The sequence below is a fragment of the Leopardus geoffroyi genome, chromosome C1 (genome assembly GCF_018350155.1).
Source record: "Leopardus geoffroyi isolate Oge1 chromosome C1, O.geoffroyi_Oge1_pat1.0, whole genome shotgun sequence".
Lineage (NCBI taxonomy): Eukaryota > Metazoa > Chordata > Mammalia > Carnivora > Felidae > Leopardus > Leopardus geoffroyi.
The window spans coordinates 4,532,735-4,555,656 of NC_059328.1; the positions used below are offsets into that span (position 1 = coordinate 4,532,735).

At 40.9% G+C, this 22,922-nt stretch overlaps 1 protein-coding gene across 10 annotated transcripts in view; it reads left to right on the forward strand.

Annotated features, from left to right (window-relative positions):
• The window catches only part of CAMTA1 (calmodulin binding transcription activator 1), an 855,981-nt gene that overhangs the window by 25,329 nt on the left and 807,730 nt on the right, over positions 1-22,922 (forward strand). For all 10 annotated transcript variants that reach the window (XM_045475517.1, XM_045475515.1, XM_045475516.1 and 7 more), the window contains 2 exons: positions 4,475-4,544; positions 9,574-9,692. In XM_045475517.1, the coding sequence (XP_045331473.1) occupies positions 4,475-4,544; positions 9,574-9,692 (189 nt within the window). The remainder of the gene's footprint in view (positions 1-4,474; positions 4,545-9,573; positions 9,693-22,922) is intronic.

Sequence of the window (22,922 nt, forward strand, 5' to 3'; positions counted from 1 at the left end):
TGAGTTGAGCAAAGGTGCTGAGAACTTCGGACTCCGCTTTCATTTCCATCACTTGTATGTCATGTTATGTGAAATGACCAGCTAATTTGCAGAATCGATGTGAGTCATGCTAAAATATGTGGCAAAAGTTTTTTAATGTATCGTTTCTAATTGATGCAAGTGGTTTATTGCGTTCAGTGTGGCCTCTCTCCTTTGATTTAATGAGCTGTGTGGGGCCTCAGCTGGCTTTAAAGGGACTCTATGGAGACTTAAATATTCTGAGTCCTTATTTCAAAGAACTTTAAATAACAGTTTTCATCATGCAACTTCTCTGTTCAAAAGCCTGTAATCACTTCTTATATAGCATTTTGCTTAATTTATTCCAGCATCCAAAAAGTACGTGTCACACCCTGACCTAGGTTCTCTCAAGGGAGCCAATGCCTCCAAAGACCTTGTGCTTGGTACACAGAGAGTTACTGAGTTTCTGTACTGCCACCATCTGCTCATTTTAGCCCTTAATAAATCATGTATTATTTTTTCATTACATTTTTTTAGTATCATCTGCAACTTGATAGAGTACTTTCTGAAGTCAGGGAATACATTTTATAGAGCTTCTGTGTCTCCCCTCTTGGTACTTCTGGAGATGCCGGACACTATCCCTGTAGTTTCTTTTAGTTGTCTTGCTTGGATTTACTGGAATGGTTTTTTATGATAGTTTGTGTTAACAGACAGGCATGCTTTTTTAGTCTGTTGGGAATTCATAGAATTCTGGAGGAACGTTAGGACCGGAAGGATCTTTTCAAGCCAATTCCTGATCTTTTAGACCATCTGCTTCCTGATACTCAAGGTATGGCCCTGAATCATGGCATGGGCATTGCCTGGGGGCCTCTTAGAAGCACAGTGTCACAGAGCCACACTCAGACCTGTGAATCAGAACCTGCATTTTAACAAGGCCCTCAGGTGACCTGCGTGCTCATGAGAGTTGGAGATGCTCTGTTGAAGGTCAACCCCCTTTTTGCTCCTGAGGAAGCTGATTAAAGTAGCGAGTTGCCCAGAGTCACATTGCTGGTTTATCTCAGTGGTTCCCATCCTTGCATACATCTTGGGATCACTTGGGAACCTTCAGAAAATACTGATGCCTAGGTCCCAGCCCTACATGTTCCAACGTAACCTGGTCAGGGTTACAGCCTGTGTATCAGCATTCAGAAACTCTCCCTGGACTACTGACATGCAGTCATGCTAAGAGCCGCTCATCTGGTTGTTGAGAGAAGCCAGCTTTCTTGATGCTTCAGTCCAGGAGGCCTTGTACTCCACGTGTGGATGCACGTTCAGAAATGGTGTTTTCCCTACCTGATTTCTCACTGTAGCACACCATCCATTTTATATCCATGACATTTACCACACACCCCCCCTCCCCCCCTTCCCCCACGGGCTGGTACCCCACAAGGGTAGGACCTTTGTCTTTGTCTGTCTTGTTCACTGCTAGGTCCCAGCTCCTAGGACAATGTCTGGTACACATTAGGTGCTCCTTTAATAATTGTAGGACAAGTAGAAGGAGTTACAGAGAGGGAAACGCGGGCTGCTCGGATGGCACTGGCAAGGCTGCCTAACTCGGTCATTGGAAGGCTTCTTGACCGTTGAGCTGGAGTCAGCCAGGAAGGGCAGCATGGAGACGGGCAGCTGAGGGCGGACTTGGACCCAGATCTGTCTGCCCTTGAACTTGTGGTTTTGCACTTAGAGCATTGTCCTGGGGACAGAGAGGCCAGCTGTTTGCTTTGGACCTCAGCAGTTTGTGGGACTGGGATACAGTCAGACCCTCAGACCGGTGCTCCTTCCTCCCAGAGCCACCTCTGGCTTTGTGCTGTGAACAGGCTTTAGAAATCCTTGTAAGGGTCCGTGGAATGAAAGTGCCTCGCCTGGAGTCTGGCCTGTGGGTCTTCAGTGTCAGGTAGCCATTTCTCATGGAAGTTTTCTTGTGATTTAGCTTCTTTCCCTTGAGCACCCAGCGTTTTTGAGGATAGAATGACTTGATTTCACTCTCAGTGTTTGTGAAGGAGTTTCTTTTCTGGTTAACTATTAAGACTTCATTATGCCAGTGCTGAAGAGAAATCATGGTTGACTGTTCGTGGTATTTCTGTTACTTTTTCCTTTTTTAGTGTTTAATTTTTCTTTTTTTTTTTTTTTTACATATTTTTTTTCAACGTTTATTTATTTTTGGGACAGAGAGAGACAGAGCATGAACGGGGGAGGGGCAGAGAGAGAGGGAGACACAGAATCGGAAACAGGCTCCAGGCTCTGAGCCATCAGCCCAGAGCCTGACGCGGGGCTCGAACTCACAGACCGCGAGATTGTGACCTGGCTGAAGTCGGACGCTTAACCGACTGCGCCACCCAGGCGCCCCAGTGTTTAATTTTTCTTATTAGTTGTTTGGTACATTTTACTGCTCATTTACCTATTGTCGAACTTTGAAGTTAGGTGCATGTAAAAGCCCTTTTTTATGAAGCCATTCATTAGTGCATCCCACTGTACATTAGTAATTTTTGGATCTTTTGACACTCAGACCATTGTTAAGGTGTCTTGTTAAGTATAAACTTATACTATCTGTTTTTGGTAACAGGAAGCCAGAAAATGTTAAGCTTTGAATGTAAGGCATTCTTTTTAACATCATAAAATTTCAACTTTCCATTCTGAAACATTAAGATGAGAGGTTGCGTTATGTGGTTAGAAGGCTGTGGCTGGCGGCTCTTGCAGACGTTACTCGAAGTCAGACTGCTGCTGGCTTTTACATCAGCCACTCCTTATAATGCCCCGTAATTCCACAGTCACAGTCACGGGAAGAGATGAATGTTGGTTTTTCCAAAGGATGCGTGAATTCTGAGCTTAGTTGGTAGTGTATGGGGAGAATCCCTGTGTTACCACAGGTTGCTAATCAGTAGGTACCATTGTTGATTCAATCAAACAGAGGAAGGGACGGTAAAAGTCCTGGATCGAGAATTTTCTAGAAACAGGAAAGTAGGGAGCTGATGGTTATTCTGTTTGCTAGCAGTCACACTGTGGAGAAAGACCTCATCTCTGGTGAACCATTTGATCATTGGTATAAGGAGAGAAATTGAAAATTCACAGAGGTCAAGTTTAGTCAGATTTCAACGCTCTCTTTGGCCCCCCCCCCCCCCCCAATTGAGGCAACTGGTCAGGTCTTAGAAAGTGTTAACACTGTTACAGATTATTCTTACTAAACACAGAAACAATAGCGCTTCATATTTGTGTCGTAGTTTTGAATTTAAAGCACTTTTGTTCGCATCACCCCATGTAAGTTTCCTGGGCAACCCTGCGAGAGAGGTGAGAGGCTCCGTCACTGCCCTTTGTGATGAGGTCATGCAGACGTTAGTTTACTTTCCCAAGGGTAGCTGGCAAGTGAGAGAACTGAGCTTTTCACATTTTAAATATAAAATGTTAAGGGTGGTTGCTGAACTTATAAACTGTCCTTGGTTTTCTAAGTATATAAATATGTGGTTTATAATGCAGGATGAATAATCTAAAAACTTATTTAATACTGTAACTGAAGAAGGATATTTTTAGGACCGAAATAATTGACTGGCAAGACTCACAGAAATTTCTTCCTTTTTAAAAAGTTACTGTTATATAGTTTTCCTTACATGAAAACTGTAATTTTATCTACATGAAGCAGCCTGAGAGCAGAGACCTGGTCTTCCAACTTCCTCCTGACTCACTGCACCTGCCATACTGTTAGTTGGACTCCTTAGGTCCTTCCAAATGAGTTGGGGGTCGGGCTCACTGTTGGGAGATGGTTCGCATTGTAACTGCAAAATGAATATGGCATTGGTTCTTCTTAGCAAACGTTTCCTGTCTGTGCAGCACATATGGTCCCTATTAAAAAAATTATACACATAGTGTGTGCTCACCAGCCTGTATCTTTTTTTACACACGTGTAATTTAAATTTTGAAACACTCTTAAGCCTACAGAAAAATTGCAGGTGTAGTGCAGAAGAGCTCTTTTCCCCCTGAACTGTGTGAGAATAAGTTGCTGATGCGTTTCATCATCCTCAAATACTTGCTTCTGTATTTTCTGCAAATGAGCGCATTCTCCTCTGTAACCACTATGTAGTGATCAAAATCAGGAAATTAACACTGGGACATTTCTACCCTCTGATCCTCAGATGCTCCTGCAGCTGTGCCAGGTGACCCTGCAGTGACCTTTGTAGAGAAAGGTCCAGTCCGAACCCTGGTCCATACTGTGTTGTCTCCTCAGACCCCTTTGCTACAGAACAGTTCTCAGTCCTTTCTGACTCTCGTGACCTTGACACTCTTGAAGATTACAGGCCAGTCATTTTGTGGAATGTTCCTCAATTTGGATTTGTTTGATGTTTCCTCATGATTAGATTCAGGTTTTGCATCTTTGGCAGGAATATCACAGAAGAGCCAGTGTATATCTTTTTCAAAGATTAGTTTTACATTTTATTTTCTGTTTCCTTAGAGCGTTTCCCAAAGTGTATTCTGCGGAACTAGCACCTACTGTGTTCTCAACACCGTGCCACCTCTAGAAGGTAGGATTCGAAAAGCTTTTGACTTACAGGAAGGGGTGGGCTTGGCAGTGAGAGTGATTCCATCCTCGTAGTGCAGTGGAAATAGCCTGTGACCAGGCCTCGGGAGACCTGGGTTCTGCCTTTAACTTGCTGTGTGATCTTAGATGAGTTACTTAATCCTTCTGGGGGTAGCAAAACAGTACTCCCTTCGTAAAGTTTCTTTGGGGGTTCAAAAAGGCAAAGGGTTTAATCACATGGGAAATTCAAAACACTCTGCAAACGTTAGATACTAATACAACAGTTTTAGAATTCTAGTGTCCATTTCCCGTGACTTCGAGTAGCCGCGTGCTACTGTGGGAAAAGCCACACTGAGTCACTTACTAGCTGCGGCTCCTGGGCAAGCTAATCTGAACCTCGGGTTCTTCATCTGGAAAATGGGAGTAATTATGCCCTGGTGGGTCATTGTGGAAATTAAATGAGAGAACACACTGTAAAATTCTTTCTGACGTAGAGTCCCACAAATGTTTACTTCTGAATAAATAGTAGAAAATAAGTTTATTTGATCACATGTAGCTCAAATTGAAATGAAATGAAATGGAATGGAATGAAGCAGGAGAGAATGCCCCAAAACCCAAATTGAAGCAGTCGATTGCAAACCTCCTGTGCTCCCACTTTATCGGCCTCCGTTCGCATATTTTTAAATGGAAAATGTAAATGCAGCTGAATAGTGAGAAGTTTATTGAACCCGAGTTAGGAGTTGACCTAAACCTGGACCAGAGATTTTGGTAGTGTGATTGACAGGGAGAGGGTAAATCTGGGCCGCCTAAAAAAAGAAAGGGTAAGATGTGATGATCACACACTCGAAGAAGAGGAATGGGGTTGTTAAATAGCAACATTAGGTATGTTTTCTTCAAAACAAAACAAAACAAAACAAAACTTTATTGTTTTTTTTCAACTTTAGAAAGTCTTTCGGATAATTACAACTGAGTTCAGTTCATTTTGGAGAATTTCTTTTAGAGAGATAGCATACCGATGCTTGGCACATAATTAAGCACATTGGTGCTTAATTAATATTTATTTTGGATGAGTAATGATTTGAAGGTCTTAGGTTACTAACGGTGGTATTTGCTACTGTGAGCGCTGTGCTGACTTGAATATGACAATATGTGCTTATGTTTTCCGGAATCAGTTCCTTTCCTACTAATTAAATCTAAGCACATAATAATTAGAGGAGAACAGAAACATTGTAGAGCTTCCTTTTAATTTTACCACTCCTTCCCAATAAGATTTAGGAATTGGGTTCACTGTTATACCAACTAATTTTGAACAGTTTGGTCTAGAGGTTGAGAGATTAATCATAATCAACTTGATTGAATAACTGTGTTCATAATTATTCACCAAAATTATTTAATTTTTATTAATTATGAATCAAAATAAAATGGATGTTATCATTTCCAGGTTAGAGTTAATGTAGTTATAATTTCCCTTGCAGAAGCCAAAATGTGTTCCAAGGAGAGAGTTCAAATACATATCTTTGGAAAGGATTTGGTGATGTGACTTTCAGCTTTTAGAAATAAAACATGAAAACAAGAATTCCACTTTTTGCCTAATTAAGCAAATGAGCATTTTCGCACATTTTAGAGAGTTTTAGTTAAATTATACTGTGCCTCTGAAATTATTGTTTGGAAAATATTTGAAGGTTGTCTGGAAAAGATGGTTCATTCTCTAGAATTATAGCTGTCAGCCAGGCACATCATCTGTCAATTTCAAGAGCTTCACTAGTTATTTTTATTGTGAAGTAGGTTAGAAAATTATTTTGCGAAGTCATATATCATACACGCATATTTTGCCAGATAATGATAATGAAATGTTGTACCGTATTTGGTTGACACTTCCATTTTGCAGTGTCAAAGTTTAACGATTTGGATTAAATGCTGAGATGGAGCTGAAACCGGTGTAAACCTTACTTTTACCGTTAACTCAAGATTCTGTTACAGTCTTAGTACTGACGTGGAGATTTGAAAACTGGCACATGTATTTATCTAATTATTGTATCCTGCATAGGCATTCCAAACACACTAAAAAGCCGCTTTTAATTGAAAAACACAGTTATACAGTTTAGCCACGTGAGCAATTCTTTTCCTGTAAAAGCAGTTACTCTTCCTCACACTATAACCGGAAAAAACGAAATTTGAAAATATGAGTTTCAAGATTCTGCCTATTTGAGTTCCTAATATTCTTTACCCAGTATTAAAATTGCCGTCTTCATAATGCACAGTGGGAAAATTTACCCATTGTTGTGTTTCTAAAAAACATCCAATTTATATTCGGCAGGAACCTAAAATTCTGGAAATAGCACAGTTTAAAAACTGATTAAGGGGAACCCATTGGCCTGTCATACTCCTCTTCCTTTTGAACCCATGGCTGCACATCCCCATAAAATGCTATATTTGGAATCGTGATTGAGACCGTGCTTACACAGCCATTCTCCTTTTCCTCTTTAAAAGCCTTTGGGCCGATTCACCGCTGCCTGATTTGGTATCAGAGTGGAAGACAGAAGCGTTTTCTGTGGCAGTTAGTTTTGCTGTTGAGAAGAGTATCTCTTTTCTCTCATCCCACGTGTATGCACACACACGTGTGTATACCTACATGTGTAGACGGACACACATATACACGCAGGCAGCAGCACACACCTGTCTGTGTGTACATGCATGTGTATACACATAGGTAGGAGCGTACACACACACACACACACACACACACACACACACACACACTCATATGTTTTATAGCCACAGGACAGCTGGGTCCCTCAAGGAGGCTTAAAAGAGTAGATAATTAACCTCAGGTTGTGATCACAAACATAAAAATAGAAGCCGGGGTTTAATACTATGTTCATTATTGTTCAGAATTATCCTTTAAATAATAGTTTTCTCAGAGATACGACTAGTCCCATACAGTTCAGAGTAAGCCTGCTGATTGAGCACTGAGGGTAGTACTGTTTGCATAAAAGGCATCCGATAAATGGGGACTATTTGAATTGAGTATAGATTTTAGAATTTCACTTCTGCTTTCAGAATTGTACACATCATGGGAGATTTTTTTAGAAAACGAGAATAAAACCACTTTAGGGGAAGAGAGAAGGGAGGTGAAGGCTCATGTGATTTGGTATTCTGCGCTTTAAAGTTTTATGGCCCATGGTGCCTCCCTCGGGAGGATGAAGTGCAGGGAGCATGCATAAGCGCATAGCATTACACCGGTTTATAGTGGGTAATTAATACAGAACTTTCTGTGAACATTCTCTCAGTCGAACACTTCGTTTTCTGATTTCATAGCAAGATTTTTTTAAAGTTTAATTTTATTTTGCTCTTAAAATTTTTGATTCTTAAAAGCCGTCAGCTTTTAAGTTTTTCAAGCTTTTATACTGCTTATAGAAATAGAGGATTGGGCATTATAATTCAATTGGTTGTGTCGTTCATGGACCAAAAAAGATTTAGTACGCTAAAATTCTCTTAAGTTCCTCCCTTTAAAATATTTCCATGTGATGTAGTAAATTTTTTCAAATTCTTTCTGTGCCCAATATTTTTCTGTTAAGATCTTTTCCTTGAGAAGAAATGTCTTAATCAGATGAAAAATGTTTGGAGAGGATTTTATTGTGACGGTGGAAAGTTTTTTATTCTTTTATGGTTTTGACGTGTTCAGAAAATAGGCTATGCTAAACAGAATTACAGGAAATGACTGGAAAAATATATTGTTGTATTTCACTTTTAATATTATTAACTAGTTCCTGTATGCCTGTATAAAGTTTTTTAGTTGTAAGGCCTTTAAATTTATTGAATGACAGTAAATTTCCTAGGGATTTATGCCTGGAGGAGAATTGGAGATTACTTAATTCTCCTTGATTTAGAAAACCGATGATATTAAGTAACTTACCCAAGGTCACACAATTAGAAAGTAGCAGAACTGGGTCAGAATTCTGGACTCTTGATTTGGAGTTCAGTTTATACCTTTTAGTATCAGAATAAGTTATTTTAACTATGACTTTCTGGAGCAAATTCAGTCTTTAGTATTTTAACGTATTGCTCCTAGTACCTGGTTATGCATTGCACTCTTTGGATATTGGGGCTTCCATTTTGCATTAAAAAAACAAAAAACAAAAAACAGAAACCAGACTGGGTAATTTGAAACCTTGACCTAAATGTGCCAGAATGGGCAAGAAATTTTGAGCTAGGCGAAGAGACTTTTGTTACGGGAATGAAACAAGAAATGATCTGTGAATGAATGAATGAATGAAATAATACATAAAGGAAATGATCTCTTCTATAAAGTATTTGGGAGACTGATTATCAGATAGTCAGACATACCGTCTTGTCTGAGAGTAATGAACTTTTCTATCACTGATTTAGAAGAGTTACTTTTTGATGAAAGACATTAATTAAATAGATATGTATATGTAAATCAAGTTAATTAAGATGGTATGTTTTTAGATTTAGGATAGAAGGACCAGCCTCTGTATTTACCTAGGTAGCTAACTGTAGCTTAGAGTCTTTATATTGATAAGATTTGTAATTTGCTTTTGAAAGGATAAGTCTCATTTGTATTCAAGGGGATGAAGTAGTATTAGTTTATGAATAAAATAGTCATATTTTATTCTAATTCCTCTTCCCTAAAACACTTAAAACTTTTTCAACTGGTTAGTAGAAGTTTTCAGGGTTTTGTGAGGTTAACTCCTTTTGCAATTTGGATGTACTTCATGGAAACCTGGTGGGAGAACCTTTAAAAGTAATGTTCTGGTTATGGGCAGCTGCTGGGATATTCCCTGTTCTTCGCTTGTCACGGAGCAAAAGCTCGATCTTACGTTAGAGCCTCTTGACCAGATTCCCGCTGCCACCTATCTGATCAGTGTGTAAATGAGCGTTGCTAACCAAGAGGGATGGTGCTCTTGGTCTCACAGTGACCAAACTAAGCTGCCATTTCTGACCTTGCCAGTATACTTAAAAGGAGATTTTCTCTATTATTTTCTCTGAATCTATTGTTTTCTTCTTTATAGATGATCATGGGAACAGCAATAGTAGTCATGTAAAAATCTTTTTACCGAAAAAGCTGCTTGAATGTCTGCCGAAATGTTCAAGTTTACCCAAAGAGAGGCACCGTTGGAACACTAATGAGGTAGATAAATTTCTATTTTTAGGGGTATAATTATATTAAGGGCAAAATTGTTAGGTCATTTTGCATAGTACTACTTTTTATTAGCTTTAAAATCAAAATACTGAACTAGGAAGTTGTAAATGAGAAGAATATTTAATCTGGGTTTAACAGAAACCAACATGTTTCTTGAACGGTCTCTAATCTGCTTGGCTTGTGTTGAAAAATATAACGTGCACGCTGACTTACTAAGTAAGGTAGCACGAGCTACTGTATTTGTGTTTGCTTGCATTTTGGCGGCTTTTGCATTTGGTGGTTAACTCTGCTTGCATCTCAGTTAAACACTAGTTCTTGTGTCGTCATGAATTAATAAAGATACAGCCCCAGTGTTCCATAGAACATGCAGTGTCTTGACAGTGTGAAGTTTCTGTGGGAAGGGCAGGTTTCTTATTAGCAAAACAGCTCCCAGTCCTCTGTGATGAAGGGTTTGCATGGAGAATTAATGGGTTTACCTTAATGATAGGAATTCTTATTGAGAACGGAGGCCGTATGGTAGATTGTATATTTGGCATCCAATTGGAAGATTTGGTAAAGGAGAATGAATGAAAGGACCTTCTCGGATGAGGTTTCTTTTTTTGGTGAATCTTGTCTGGGAGTCTTGATATTAGGCATGGATCCCTTTGTCATCTTTCTTATTTTGAAATCCGAGTATTTCAATTTAGGTAGGGTAATACCCATTCATTGTTACTGGATGAGAGCTGGGTATGTGTCCATCAGTTTGGGAATTCTATTCCTTTGATTCAGATGGCTGTGATTACTCGTTTTCCAACCTTGCTCTAAGTCAGTTTGTGTTGCCGGTTCGGCGTTCACTTCCAAGTTAAGTTAAATACGCACCCTCTGTATTGGGCTCTCGGTTTTGTTAAAAGACATAAGACAAATAGTGCTGCCTGTTTACCTTGTTTTTGCAAGATTATTTTGCTCTAACTTCTTGACCTAGAGTGCTTTTATTTTGAGTTTTAAGAGGTTCTGTGGGTGAGAGTCTCTCTACTTACTCCAGTTTACAGATTTAAATACTCGATAGACCCTCATAGCTTTGTTTCCTTGTCTCCACTGATTTTAAATTTCTTTTGAGGTACGTATATTTTGATTATTTGCATAAATTATATTTCCCCCTTAGACAGAACACTGTTACCTTGACAAACGTTAGCCAGTTTAGAGGCCTGTTGTTTTAATCAGTCATTGATTAACTATTGTAAACGTGAAAACGAAGTAAATATGCTGAAAATTAGTCTTAATCATAGATCATTACTCTCTGAACAAAATAGTATGATTTGGGAACTGTTCAGTAGGTCATAACTAGGTCATGAATTATTTAAAACCTCAGTATGTTTCTTAGTTTTCCCTGCAACATGGATCTGCTGCCATACCATTATACATTATCTCCAGTTTATTTAGAAATGAAATAAAACATGTAATCGGTATGTATTTCTTCCATGTTACGTTTTACGTGAAATTGGCAATTTATTTTTAATTACGTTTTGAAATTATATTTGAAACCAGAACCAGCAAGTGCTTAATTAAAATTCGTGGTCTTAAGGGTCTTCTGAAGCTGGAGTCACGGTAGCCGAAGCCCACTTGGTAGACTGGATCTGTGCACAGGCCTTCACTTTCATGTTTATTTACCTCCGGTGGTTGACACTTTCCACTTGACTCTTACTTCAGATCCGTTATAAAATACCTAACAAACAATTTTTGTCGAGGATGAGCTTAAAAGGAAAATACAGAGCTCTTCTGTATTTCCTTCTAGGACGCCGGCCCCCATTGCTCCTCGGAGACCACAGTGTTGTGAAAGTCGGCGTCTAGCGGGGAGACCATGGTCCCCTCTCTGGGGAAACATACACCTGGGGGCTCTGAGACCCGCGGATGGTTCATGCACGCTGTCACTGCTGCTGAAAACACCAGTGAACAAAGCATGGTCCCAAGGGTGGCTGGAGGCAGCAGGGGTGGCTCAGCCCACAGGGGTCGAGGCGCGCACCCTCTTCCCTCGTGACCCATTGTTCTCTCAGTTCTGTGTCAGCTCAACACCGACAAACACTCTTACGAGAGAACGGACTTTAAACGTTGGCCCATATTTCATTTCAATGCAGAGGACATCGGCTTTCTTTCTTGTTTATTTTTGGCTTTGGGAAAAATAGGGGAATCTTGGAGTGACAGCTAAAGTCTTAGGAGTCCTTAATTCTGCAGTGTTATGTGGGGATGGTAACCTGCCTTTTTTTTTTTTTTTTTTTTTTTTTTTTTAACTGGCTTGGCTGATAGGAACAAAACAGTCAGTACTTGTGTTAAAGCGCCTCCTTCTTTGATCTAGCTGGGTACTGGCATTTCCCCATGCTCTTCAGCCTGCCAGCCTGCACGCTGACACTGGACCCGATGGAGGTGTACTTTGTGGACTTGACTCTCATTGGGGCTGTAGGCCCTGTGTACGGCAGAGGCACGCTTAGTCAGAATTGCCCGTGGGGCCTCTCGAGTCGCTCATAAAGTGTAGCCATCCTGCCATTAGCAGGGGTCCGTTTCCCTCTGGGGTTGGAATAGGTTGCTGTGTTTTGGTGGAGGACTCAGTGAAGAAGCTTGTATTTAGGAGTGGTATTGTACAAAAACTGCTTTAGATCCCCCTTGCCTGGGATGAAGCGCCCCCACTGGGAGAGGCTGGAGGGAGGGAGAGTGGCGGAGAGCACGGCCGATCCCTGCTTTCCAGGTCCCTGCGCGGCCCGTGTGCACGCCAGCCTGGCGCCCGGAGTTGCCTGTACCAGGTGTCTCTGTCGCCCGCGCTTGCTCTCTGCTGGGTGTGTGCAGTGCACGTCCTGGGCGTGATGGGACTCCTCCGTACTTTTGAGAGATTCCTTTACTCACGTCGATGTTGCAACATTGGTGATTATTTGAGCAAACCCAACTTCTGTACTGTGTGCCGTGTATTTGTTGCGAGAGGGAGAGTAAGGTTGTGCCCATTCAGATGTTGCCATTTATCGAGCCTGTGTTCCTTGCTGGTGGCTGGCACCGTGTGTAATTATTTCTAAGCCGTATAATAACATTACAAGATATGCAGTATTTCCTTTTACCGTTGAGGGTATGTTGGTAAAAAGTGGTTGACTAATTTGGTCAAGATAGCACACTTGCAAGGGCCCATCTCTCTCTGAGCTTAATTTCTTGTATATTGTTTACTAATTCGTAGGAATGTTCATTCTGTTGTGTGTTGTCTTGGCTTTTAATCAAAGACCCATAACTGTTAACCACATTAGTGTACTTGGCAAATCCATCCTGTAATTTACTTTTGGAGTAAAAAGAGTTAACATAGGATTCATCTTGTGGGTTCATGTGCAAATATTTGTGAAGTGAAAGTCGCTAAAAAGGAAGACTACCAGAAGGTAGGGAGGTCCAACTAAGCTACTTATAACCTTTCTGACTGCGTTGGAATAGGTAAAAGCTCCTGCCCTTCTTGAATGTTACTTGCAATTGCAAAACAAATGTGTCTAAAAACAAATCAGTTTTGGACTATGGTTTCTCAGCCACACACACCCTTTGCTCAGGTTCTTGCAGGTGACAGAGGAGGGGTGATGATGATGATGATGATGATGATGATGATGGTGGCAGTAATTATGGCAACCAGCATTGAGCCAGCATCTATCGTGTGCGAGGCACTGGTGGGTCCTTGAGGTGAATAATCGCATTTACTCCTTGAATTCATCCTGTGAGGCAGGTTATGTGATTATCCTTATGGTATCGATGAGGAGATTTGAGCCACAGAGATGTTAAGTAATGTGCCCAAGAGTGGTGGACTTGGGAATTTAACCTTGCAGCCTGCTTTCAGAGCCTGTTCTGTCTACAGTTCGGTCCCAAAGAATAATTTCAAATAGACTTTCTCAAGATCTTGCGAGCTGTTTAGTGACTTCTAATCTTCTTGTTTTCTAAAATTGTTGGGCTTCTTTCTTTATTTACATCTTTAAGTATTATATATAAACTCAATGTGTGTTTGTATGAAGTTTTTTTTTTTTTTTTAAATAGCACCCCTTTCCTAGGGAAGTAGTTTTGATTCTTAATGAATATTAATATGTAGGCTCCGGATAATGGAAAAAAATATTAGAAGTAGAAATTTTGAGTCTGTGTGTAACTTGAGGGTTAGGTTTGATTTTTATATCCAGGGCAGGAGAGAAGGAATGCATTTAAACAGAGCAAATTTGTTAAAGAACCAGCTCTTATTTCATAATCAGTTTTGGTATTCACATCTTCATTAGGTGCGCTATTATGAGGTTTCTACGTTTTAAGTTAATATTTTTAAGGCCCAGAGCCAGAAATAATTATGCTAATGTAACTTTCTGATTGCACAAATGACTATTCGTAATTACACATATTAGTACTCTGTGTATGTTGTCCAGACTGAAATTTCTTTTGTTTAGTCATTAATTAGCTGTTTGACTTAAAATATAACTACTGCATCCCACACCCCCCCCTCCCCCCCCCCCCCTCCCGTCGCTGGATCTGGATTTCAGATGGCATTCTTCCAAAGCCAAACTAATGCCACACCAACAAACCTTTTATAATGAGAATGTTCTCCTTAAATGTTCAAACCGCTTTTGCTTGCTACTATTTTTGAACTATTAATGCTCTTTCTTTTGTTTTTCCTCTAATGCAGAGTTTCTCTAGAGTAAGCAAAGTGGAGTTCTAGTTTGTACTGATCTTAAAGTTGCATCGAAGGTTTTTAAGTTGGTGGTAGCTTCAGAGATCTTCATATAAAATGCGTCTTCTTTAATCCTAAAATGTCGGTAGAGAGCCTATAGCTACAGACTGGTGCATTCTAACTCAGGCCAAGGAACCTGAGGGTCCCTTTATAGGGAGAGAATGACACTTTTAAGTCCTGAGTATTTTTTGTTTCCTTCAATTTTTTCTATTCAGGTCAGGAAAATGGGCTTTAAGACTGAGGTTTATGATCTTCTACTTCATTTCAGTTGTTTTGTTTTAATTAGAAGCCACCTTTTCAAAATTCCTTTGCTCATTTTTTTTGTGTTCGCATATATTCTTGAGTGTTTTTTGTGTTTTTTTCTTTTGTATACCTTATAGAATCATACATTTAGGGCTGTAATTTTTGCAATGATTGGTTTTCCTAGTGAATATATATGTTGTCTTTTTGAAATATAGATCCACATTTTGGGGGGGGGGGGTGGAAATCATTGAGCACCCTTCAGACTTCCATGATGGGAGCTCAAAGGAAAAGCATTAGCCTTAGGAAAGTGAGTGAGGTATTCATCGATGACTCAGAAGGCTAGTTAACCTGAGCTTGGCCTTTGTTTTGTGTAACTTTTGGCTGTGAGAACAGTTCAAATGTTCTCAGGTTATTCTCTGAGGCCAGGCAGGGCCCTCCTGGTTAATATGCAGATAGGCAAGTGCAGATGTGACCATGACAGAGAGTGAAGTTTTAAGAGGGAAGCCGTTGAATTTTGAATACAATGTATGGCATCAGATGTCAAATTAAATGTGACAATTTTGTAGCAGTTGGGCTAACTATAATTCCTCTGTTTCACTTAGTAGTATGAGGTGAGATGAATGGATACCAGAATCCAAATGAGCGTGCAAATCAGACAGCCTGTATCAGTTTAGCATTGGGAGTAGCAGAGGGAGATTGGAGGTACTGAAATGCTGGGGGCAGATGTCCTTCCACATCTGTGGGGCACGACAGGTGAGGAGAGGTCAAAGCAGGCGGGTTTGGCTCTGAGGAACGGCAGGAGAAGCAGCTCTTCCATGCAGAGAGTTAGAGTAATGTTTATGATATTTGGATAAGATGTTAAAGAAGTTTTTTTTTTTTTTTTTTTTTTCAACGTTTATTTATTTTTGGGACAGAGAGAGACAGAGCATGAATGGTGGAAGGGCAGGGAAAGAGGGAGACACAGAATCGGAAGCAGGCTCCAGGCTCTGAGCCATCAGCCCAGAGCCTGACGCGGGGCTCGAACTCACGGACCGCGAGATCGTGACCTGGCTGAAGTCGGATGCTCAACCGACTGCGCCACCCAGGCGCCCCAAGAAGTTTTTTTTAAAGGAAGGAAATTCCTGCAGACCTACCTTAGTTTTCATCCAAATGATTTTTATTATATAATATTATTTCAAAATGTAGCATTTAGGAGAATACTTGGCTCATAGTCTGTACAATAAATATTTGTTGAATGAAATGGGTAAAAACGCAAAAAACTCAGTATAAATTTGTGAACTCTTGGAGTTCTTATGCAGATATAAAACTCATATGTATGTGTATGTGTATATATATATACGTATATACACGTATATGCATATATATACACGTATACATATATACGTATGTACACACACACACACACACACACACAAAGTCTCTTGCAACATGAATGTAAGAGTGAGTGTTCTCAGGCAGGGTCTTTTGAATTTGGCACGTGGCACTATCATGTGCCATGCAGTGACCCCATCCCTCTCTCCGTTGAACTATTTAGAAACTGATTTTTGCTCAGCAAGCATTTCTAGAAGTCTCTTGTTAGGCCTTGGTACAAATACATGATTTAGTCTGAAGTTCACTTCTGCTTTTTTCTCATTAGCCTGAGAACATCTTAAATGGCTATCCAGGCAGTTGTAATCATAGACCACGAACTTGAGCAGTGGATCTGTGTGGTAGAAAGATTTTTTTTTTTAAACGTTTTATTTATGTTTGAGACAGAGAGAGACAGAGCATGAGCAGGGGAGGGGCAGAGAGGGAAGGAAACACAGAATCTGAAGCAGGCTCCAGGCTCTGAGCTGTTAGCACAGAGCCCGACGCGGGACTTGAACTCACAAACCGCAAGATCATGACCTGAGCCGAAGTCGGATGCTTAACCGACTGAGCCACCCAGGCGCCCCAAGATTTTTTTTAATGTTTCTTAATTTATTTTTGAGACAGAGAGAGACAAAGCGTGAGCAGGGGAGGGGCAGAGAGAGAGCGAGACACAGAATCGGAAGCAGGCTCCGGGCTCTGAGCTGTCAGCACAGAGCCCGATGTGGGGCTTGAACTCACAAACCACAAGATCATGACCTGAGCCGAAGTCGGACGCTTAACCGACTGAGCCACCTAGGCGCCCCAGAAAAATTGGTTTTTAGGTTTTATTTTTTTCAGGTTATATTAAATTAAGATGTGAAATGAAAACTTTTGTAGTGAACTCAAGGACCACTGATACCTGGAAAGGGTACAGAACTGACAGTCCGGAACTGGTTCTATCTAGTCTAGTCTTGACTCTGCCACCTGTCAGCTGAGTGCTGGGTGAGCCACCTGCTTGGCCTCTATTCAGTCTTCACGAACGTGCTAAGTCACCTTCTAGGATATGTTGCAAGCCCAGTTCTCCAGTTTTGGAGGCTCAATCACTGTTGCTTTCAGAGTTGTTTGGGAGTGGAGGACGTTCAAGGCAGGCTTGGGTCCAGCTGGGGTACGTGTTTATTTATTTTTTACTGTTAATCATCCTTTATTTTTAAAACATATGGTTCAGTGACTTTTACTTTTTTAATTTATTTTTTAAAATGTTTTTATTTATTTTGAGAGGGAGAATGTGCACTTACGCACACACGTGCATGCACGCAAGCTGGGGAGGGGCAGAGAGAGGGAGAGAGAGAGAATGCCAAGCAGGTTCTGCGCTGTCAGCACAGAGACCAACACGGGGCTCCATCTCACAAACCCTGAGATCATGACCTGAGGCGAAATCAAGAGCCGGACACTTAACTGACTGAGCCACCCAGGCGCCCTGGTTTAGAGGTTTTTGGTATAGTATATACACAGTTGTGCAACTGTCACCACCATGTAATTCTGTAACATATTCATCACCCCAACAGCTTAGGGGTTTTCCATCTCCCTGGACTTAGTGGAGTCAGCACCCTCAAGGTTCTTCTTTGGTATCTCCTCCCAAGCTTTGATACCTGTCTGGCACTGGAGCTGAAATTTGAATAGATTGTCCTTTTGCACAGGTCTTAACACACAGCTGTTTCCTGAGATTGTTTTTAAAATGTTCAAGTACCAGTGAGGATCCAGTTGGGGCCATGTTTTTCTGAGGGAAGAAGAGGGCTTGAGTAGAGTTTTCAGTTGCATTGAAACTCTGTATACTCTGTGCACTCCCAGCAGTGGGTCTCTTGGGGATAAACTGCCCCGAGCTATGTAGTAACAGTGGGAGACTTTGGTGGTGATGACTTCCCATAAGGGAAGCTGAGTCCTGCTGGAAAACCAGCTGAGATGGAAAAGGGAAGGATACATGGAGAGGTGGGCATTCTTTTTAGCTCCGTTGTAGTCAAGCTGAGCTGGCATCAGAATCACCTGGGGGGCTTGTTAAAAACACAGATTGCTTGGCTCCACCCCCAGTTTCTGCTCCAGTAGGTTCGAGGTGGGGCTTAAGAATGTGCATTTCTAACAAGTTCCGGGTAGAAACTTAACCTAGATGAAGAATCTCAGCCCCCTAGAAGTGTATTCTGATTAATTTCACTTGACTTGAGTCCCAGCTCTGCTGCCCTTATACCTCTCAGGTATATTTTGGTGTACTTTGGCTTCATGGGATACAATTGAGCTTTCTAGAATCTTTTTCTCTTGTACCTAGAAGTAAGAGAATGCAGTTTGTGTTTTGGTATTTATCTAAAGCATCTGTTAATATCTTGTTATATAGGAAGCCCTTTTAAAGTACAGGTGGTCAGGGGGGCCTGAGGGGCTCTGTCGGTTAAGCATCTGACTTTTTTTTTTTTAATTTTTTTTTTTTCAACGTTTATTTATTTTTGGGACAGAGAGAGACAGAGCATGAACGGGGGAGGGGCAGAGAGAGAGGGAGACACAGAATCGGAAACAGGCTCCAGGCTCTGAGCCATCAGCCCAGAGCCCGACGCGGGTCTCGAACTCACGGACCGCGAGATCGTGACCTGGCTGAAGTTGGACGCTTAACCGACTGCGCCACCCAGGCGCCCCAAGCATCTGACTTTCGGTTAAGCATCTGACTTTGGCTCAGGTCATGACCTCATGGTTCCTGGGTTCGAGCCTTGTACCGGGCTCTGTGTTGGTGGTATGGAGCCTACTTGGGATTCTCTGTCTCCCCCACTCTCTCTCTGCCCCTTCCCCACTTGCACTCTCTCTCAAAATAAATAAATAAACTAAAAAAAAAAAAAGTACGGGTGGCAGTAGGAGTTATGTGGAGGCATATTCTAATTTTTGTGACCTTGTTCTGAAGAGGTAGCTTGAAGGATCATCTCCACTCTCTTTCTTTCCCATCTCCATTTGGCCCAAATAGCTGAAAACAGCAGATCCCTAAAGCTGAACCTCATAACACCTACTTACCTACCTGTCTGTCCACCTTCCAGTCTTTTTAATACTATCTACCAAATGTTTCTAATGATAAATTCTGTATTCTTGGTGATTATGAAGTTCTGTTGAAGATTTTAAGAGAAGTTCCTAAAATATAACCTAAGTTTTCCAATTTTAATGCTTTTAGAAAGCTGGAAAAAAAGGAAAAAGAAAAAACACACAAAGAAATCCTTTCTAGATGGCTGAGAAACCACAGATGGGCTGGGGTGGATGTGATGAAGATACATTTGTGTTTGGGAGAGTGTTTTCTCTGTAGGGGAGAGTATTATGGGCAGGATGTGTGGATTTCTTGAGGCTTTCTCATATGCTTTGGTGCTTGTGTGTTCTCTGGTCTGGTGAAGGCTGTAGAGTTGAAATAAATGTGAAACTCAACCAACCTGTTGTTTATACCTGGGGAGAAAGGAGGAGAGGGGAAGGGGCTGCGGCTCTGGGGAGTTGGGCAGGACTGAGCAGGGGTGCGTGCGCACATCTAGGTGGAATTCTGAGTTCTTAACCTTGAGTTCGTTCTTTTTGGATTCCCAAGGAGTTTCTGGGGAAAAAAAGAGAAGGTTCCATGTCCAAGAAAACAGGAAGCTGAGAGGTAGCTTGACCTGGTCTAGAAAGTAGAGCCTCTTGTGCTTGAAGTCAGAGGGAGCTTATGATGGAGGGCATGGCCACCAGAGATGCTGCAACAGGAGCCCTTGAACCCAGGCCACCCATTCTACCTTTTCTGTTATGAAAAAAAAATGTTTCTAAATTAAGGTTTAAATTTTTTTAGAGCAGTTTCAGGTTCATAGCAGATTGAGAGGAAGGCACAGGGAGTTTTCTTCTACAACAACCCCTGCCCGCAAACATGAATAGCCTCCCCGACTACCAGCGCCCCCCACCAGAGGGGTACCTCTCTTACAACTGACATACCATCATCACCCAGAGTCCCTCGTTCCCATTATGGTGCACTCTTGGTGTGAAAATGTCATTTCATGGCTTGGTAGCTCTTTTCTTTTTAGTGATGACTAATATTCCACTGTCTGGATGGACCATGGTTTGTCTGTTGATGTACTAAAGGCCATCTTAGTTGCTTCTAAGTTTTGGCAATTATGAATAAAGCTGGTATAAACATCTGCAGGGTTTTGTGTGGACATAAGTTTTCAACTCCTTGGAGTGTGGTGGCTGGGTCCTATGGTAAGAGTATGATTAGTTTTATGAGAGACTGTCAAACTGTCTTCCAAAGTGTCTGTCCTGTTGGCATTCCCAGCAACACTGAGAGCTCCTGTTGTTCCTTGTCTTTCTGGCATTTGGTGGTGTTGGTGTTCTGGATTTCGGCTGTTCTAATAGGTGTGTAAGGGTATCTCCTTGTTTTAATTTGCATTTCCCTGATGACTGATACATGGAGCATCTTTTCATATGCTTGTTTGCCATCTATATCTCTTCTTTGGTCTGTTAAAATCTTTAGCCCATTTTTTAATCAGGTTGTTTGCTTTCTTACTGTTGAGTGTTACGAATTCTCTGTATATTTTGGAGAGTTATCCTTTATGAGATGTGCTTTTGCAAATATTTTCTCCCAGTCGTTCTCTTGACTTTGTCTTTCACAGGACAGAGATTTCAATTTTTTTTAAGTCCGGCTTAACAGTTAACTTCTTTCATGGGTCCTGGTGGATCGTGCCTTTGGTGTAGTAACACTATGCCCAAGGGCATCAAGGTTTTCTCCTGTGTTATTTTCTAGGGGTTTTATAGTTTTGCATTTCACATTTAGGTCTGGAATCATTTCACTTGATTTTTTGTGAAGGATGTATGATCTAGATTCTTTTTTTTTGCATGTGGATGTCCAGTTCCAACACCATTTGCCTTTTTAAAAAAATTATTTATCTTTTATTTTTTTATTTTTAATTTAAATTCGTGTTAGTTAACATAGTGTAGTATTGGTTTCAGGAGTAGAATTAATGATTCATCTCTTACATATGACACCCAGTGCTCATCCCAATAAGTGCTCTCCTAATGCCCATCCATCACCCATGTAGCCCACCTCCACCGCCCCCCTTTTCCTCCGTCGACCCTCAGTTTGTCTCTGAGGCAAAGAGGTAATTAAGAGCCTCTTTGGTTTGCCTCCCTCTCTTTTTTATCTTACTTTATTTTTCCTTCCCTTCCCCTATGTTCATCTGTTTTGTTCCTTAAATTCCACCTACGAGCCAACACCATTTGTTGAAAAGACTATCTTTGCTCCATTGTATTGCTTTTGCTCTTTTGTCAAAGATGAGTTGACTGTATTCATGTGGGTCTATTTCTGGGTTCTCTGTTTACATTGATTTGTCTATTTTGGCAATACCACACTTTTTTGTGTGTTTTTTAAGTTTGTTTATTTTGAGAGAGACAGGATGAGCGGGTGAGAGGCAGAGAAAGAGAGGGAGAGGGAGAATCCTAAGCAGGCTCCTTGCTCTCAGTGCAGAGCCCAATGTGGGGCTTGATCTCATGAGATCATGACCTGAGCTAAAATCAAGAATCTGGACACTTAACCGTTGGAGCCACCCAGGCACCACCCACCTCTGACTTTGATCTTGTCCTTCAGTATTGACTTGGCTATTCTGGGTCTTTTGCCTCTCTGTATAAACTTAAGAATCATTTTGTTGCTGGGATTTAGATTGGGATTACATTGGATCTGTAGATCAAGTTTAAAAGAATGGACATATGGACATCTTGAAAATAAGTCTCCCTATCTGTGTATATGGACTGTGTCTCCGTTTATTTAATTATTTGATTTTATTCATCAGAGTTTTATAGTTTTTTTTCATACAGACCTAGTACGTATTTTGTTGGATTTATGTGTAGTTATTTCACTTTGTGGGGGGGAGGTGCTAATATTGTATTTTAAAATTCAAATTCCACTTGTTCATTACTGGTATATAGGAAGGTGATAGACTTTGTATAATTGCTTATTAGTTCTAGGGTTTTTCAAAAGGCCCAACATCTGCAGAGCAGACACCTGTCCTGTTTACTGATGGATCCATAGAACTTAAGACAGCGGCACATAGTGGGTCTTAAGTGACCAAAGGCTTTTGGAAAAAGAGGGACCATTATCCTGTGTGTGACTCACGCGTGAAGTAGTTCCCTTTTAAAGAAAGGGTGGGTAGCACTTCAGGAAAGGGGGAAAGTCCCAACAGAAGGTTAAGGACAGAGTGAGAGAGGCCAACCCTCTTCATGTTCCTGGTCCCAGACAGGAGGAATTCAGAGAAGCTGGCCAAGAAGAAAGCTATCCTGTTGGAAGCTGCGTTCTTATTTAGAAAGGGCTTCAAAAGCTGCTTTCTCAGAAAGAACAGGGGAAAAAACACTTAAATATATTTACCTTTTTAAACGTTAAGAAAGATTTGAAAGGGACAGTGCCATTTGCTTCCCGTTTCTGAGAAAGGATACGTTAAAAAAGCTTGAAATTAAGCAGGATCTATAAAATTGAGGTCAGAGTAGAGTCATTTCCCATTTTTCCTGTGTTTAAACCATGTAGCGACAGCACCCCTTTCCTGGCATCAGAAGACAGTTGTTAATGTGAATGCTAGAATGCTAGAATTTTACTTTATTTTTGTGCTGTTGAACAACATTTCGACTCCCTAACTCTAATTGTTTTAAGAATTAGTTTTGTTAGATGCTTTAGTCATTATTAATCACAATTTTTGTATTTATGCATTTTCCAGTAATTTTTAACGATCAATTTCTCAAGCAATTCAGAGAACCTGCTGTGGGGTGATTATGTATTTTTTGTTTTGCGAATGAAGATGATATGAGACCTAAGTGTTCTAGAATTAGCATGTAACTTGTCTTCTAGACTGTATAATTTACTTCTTATTGTGTGTTGTCCGGCTGCCCCTGCTAGACTATAAGGTCTAGGCGGATGGGAGTCTTCCTCTGCCCTGTTTACT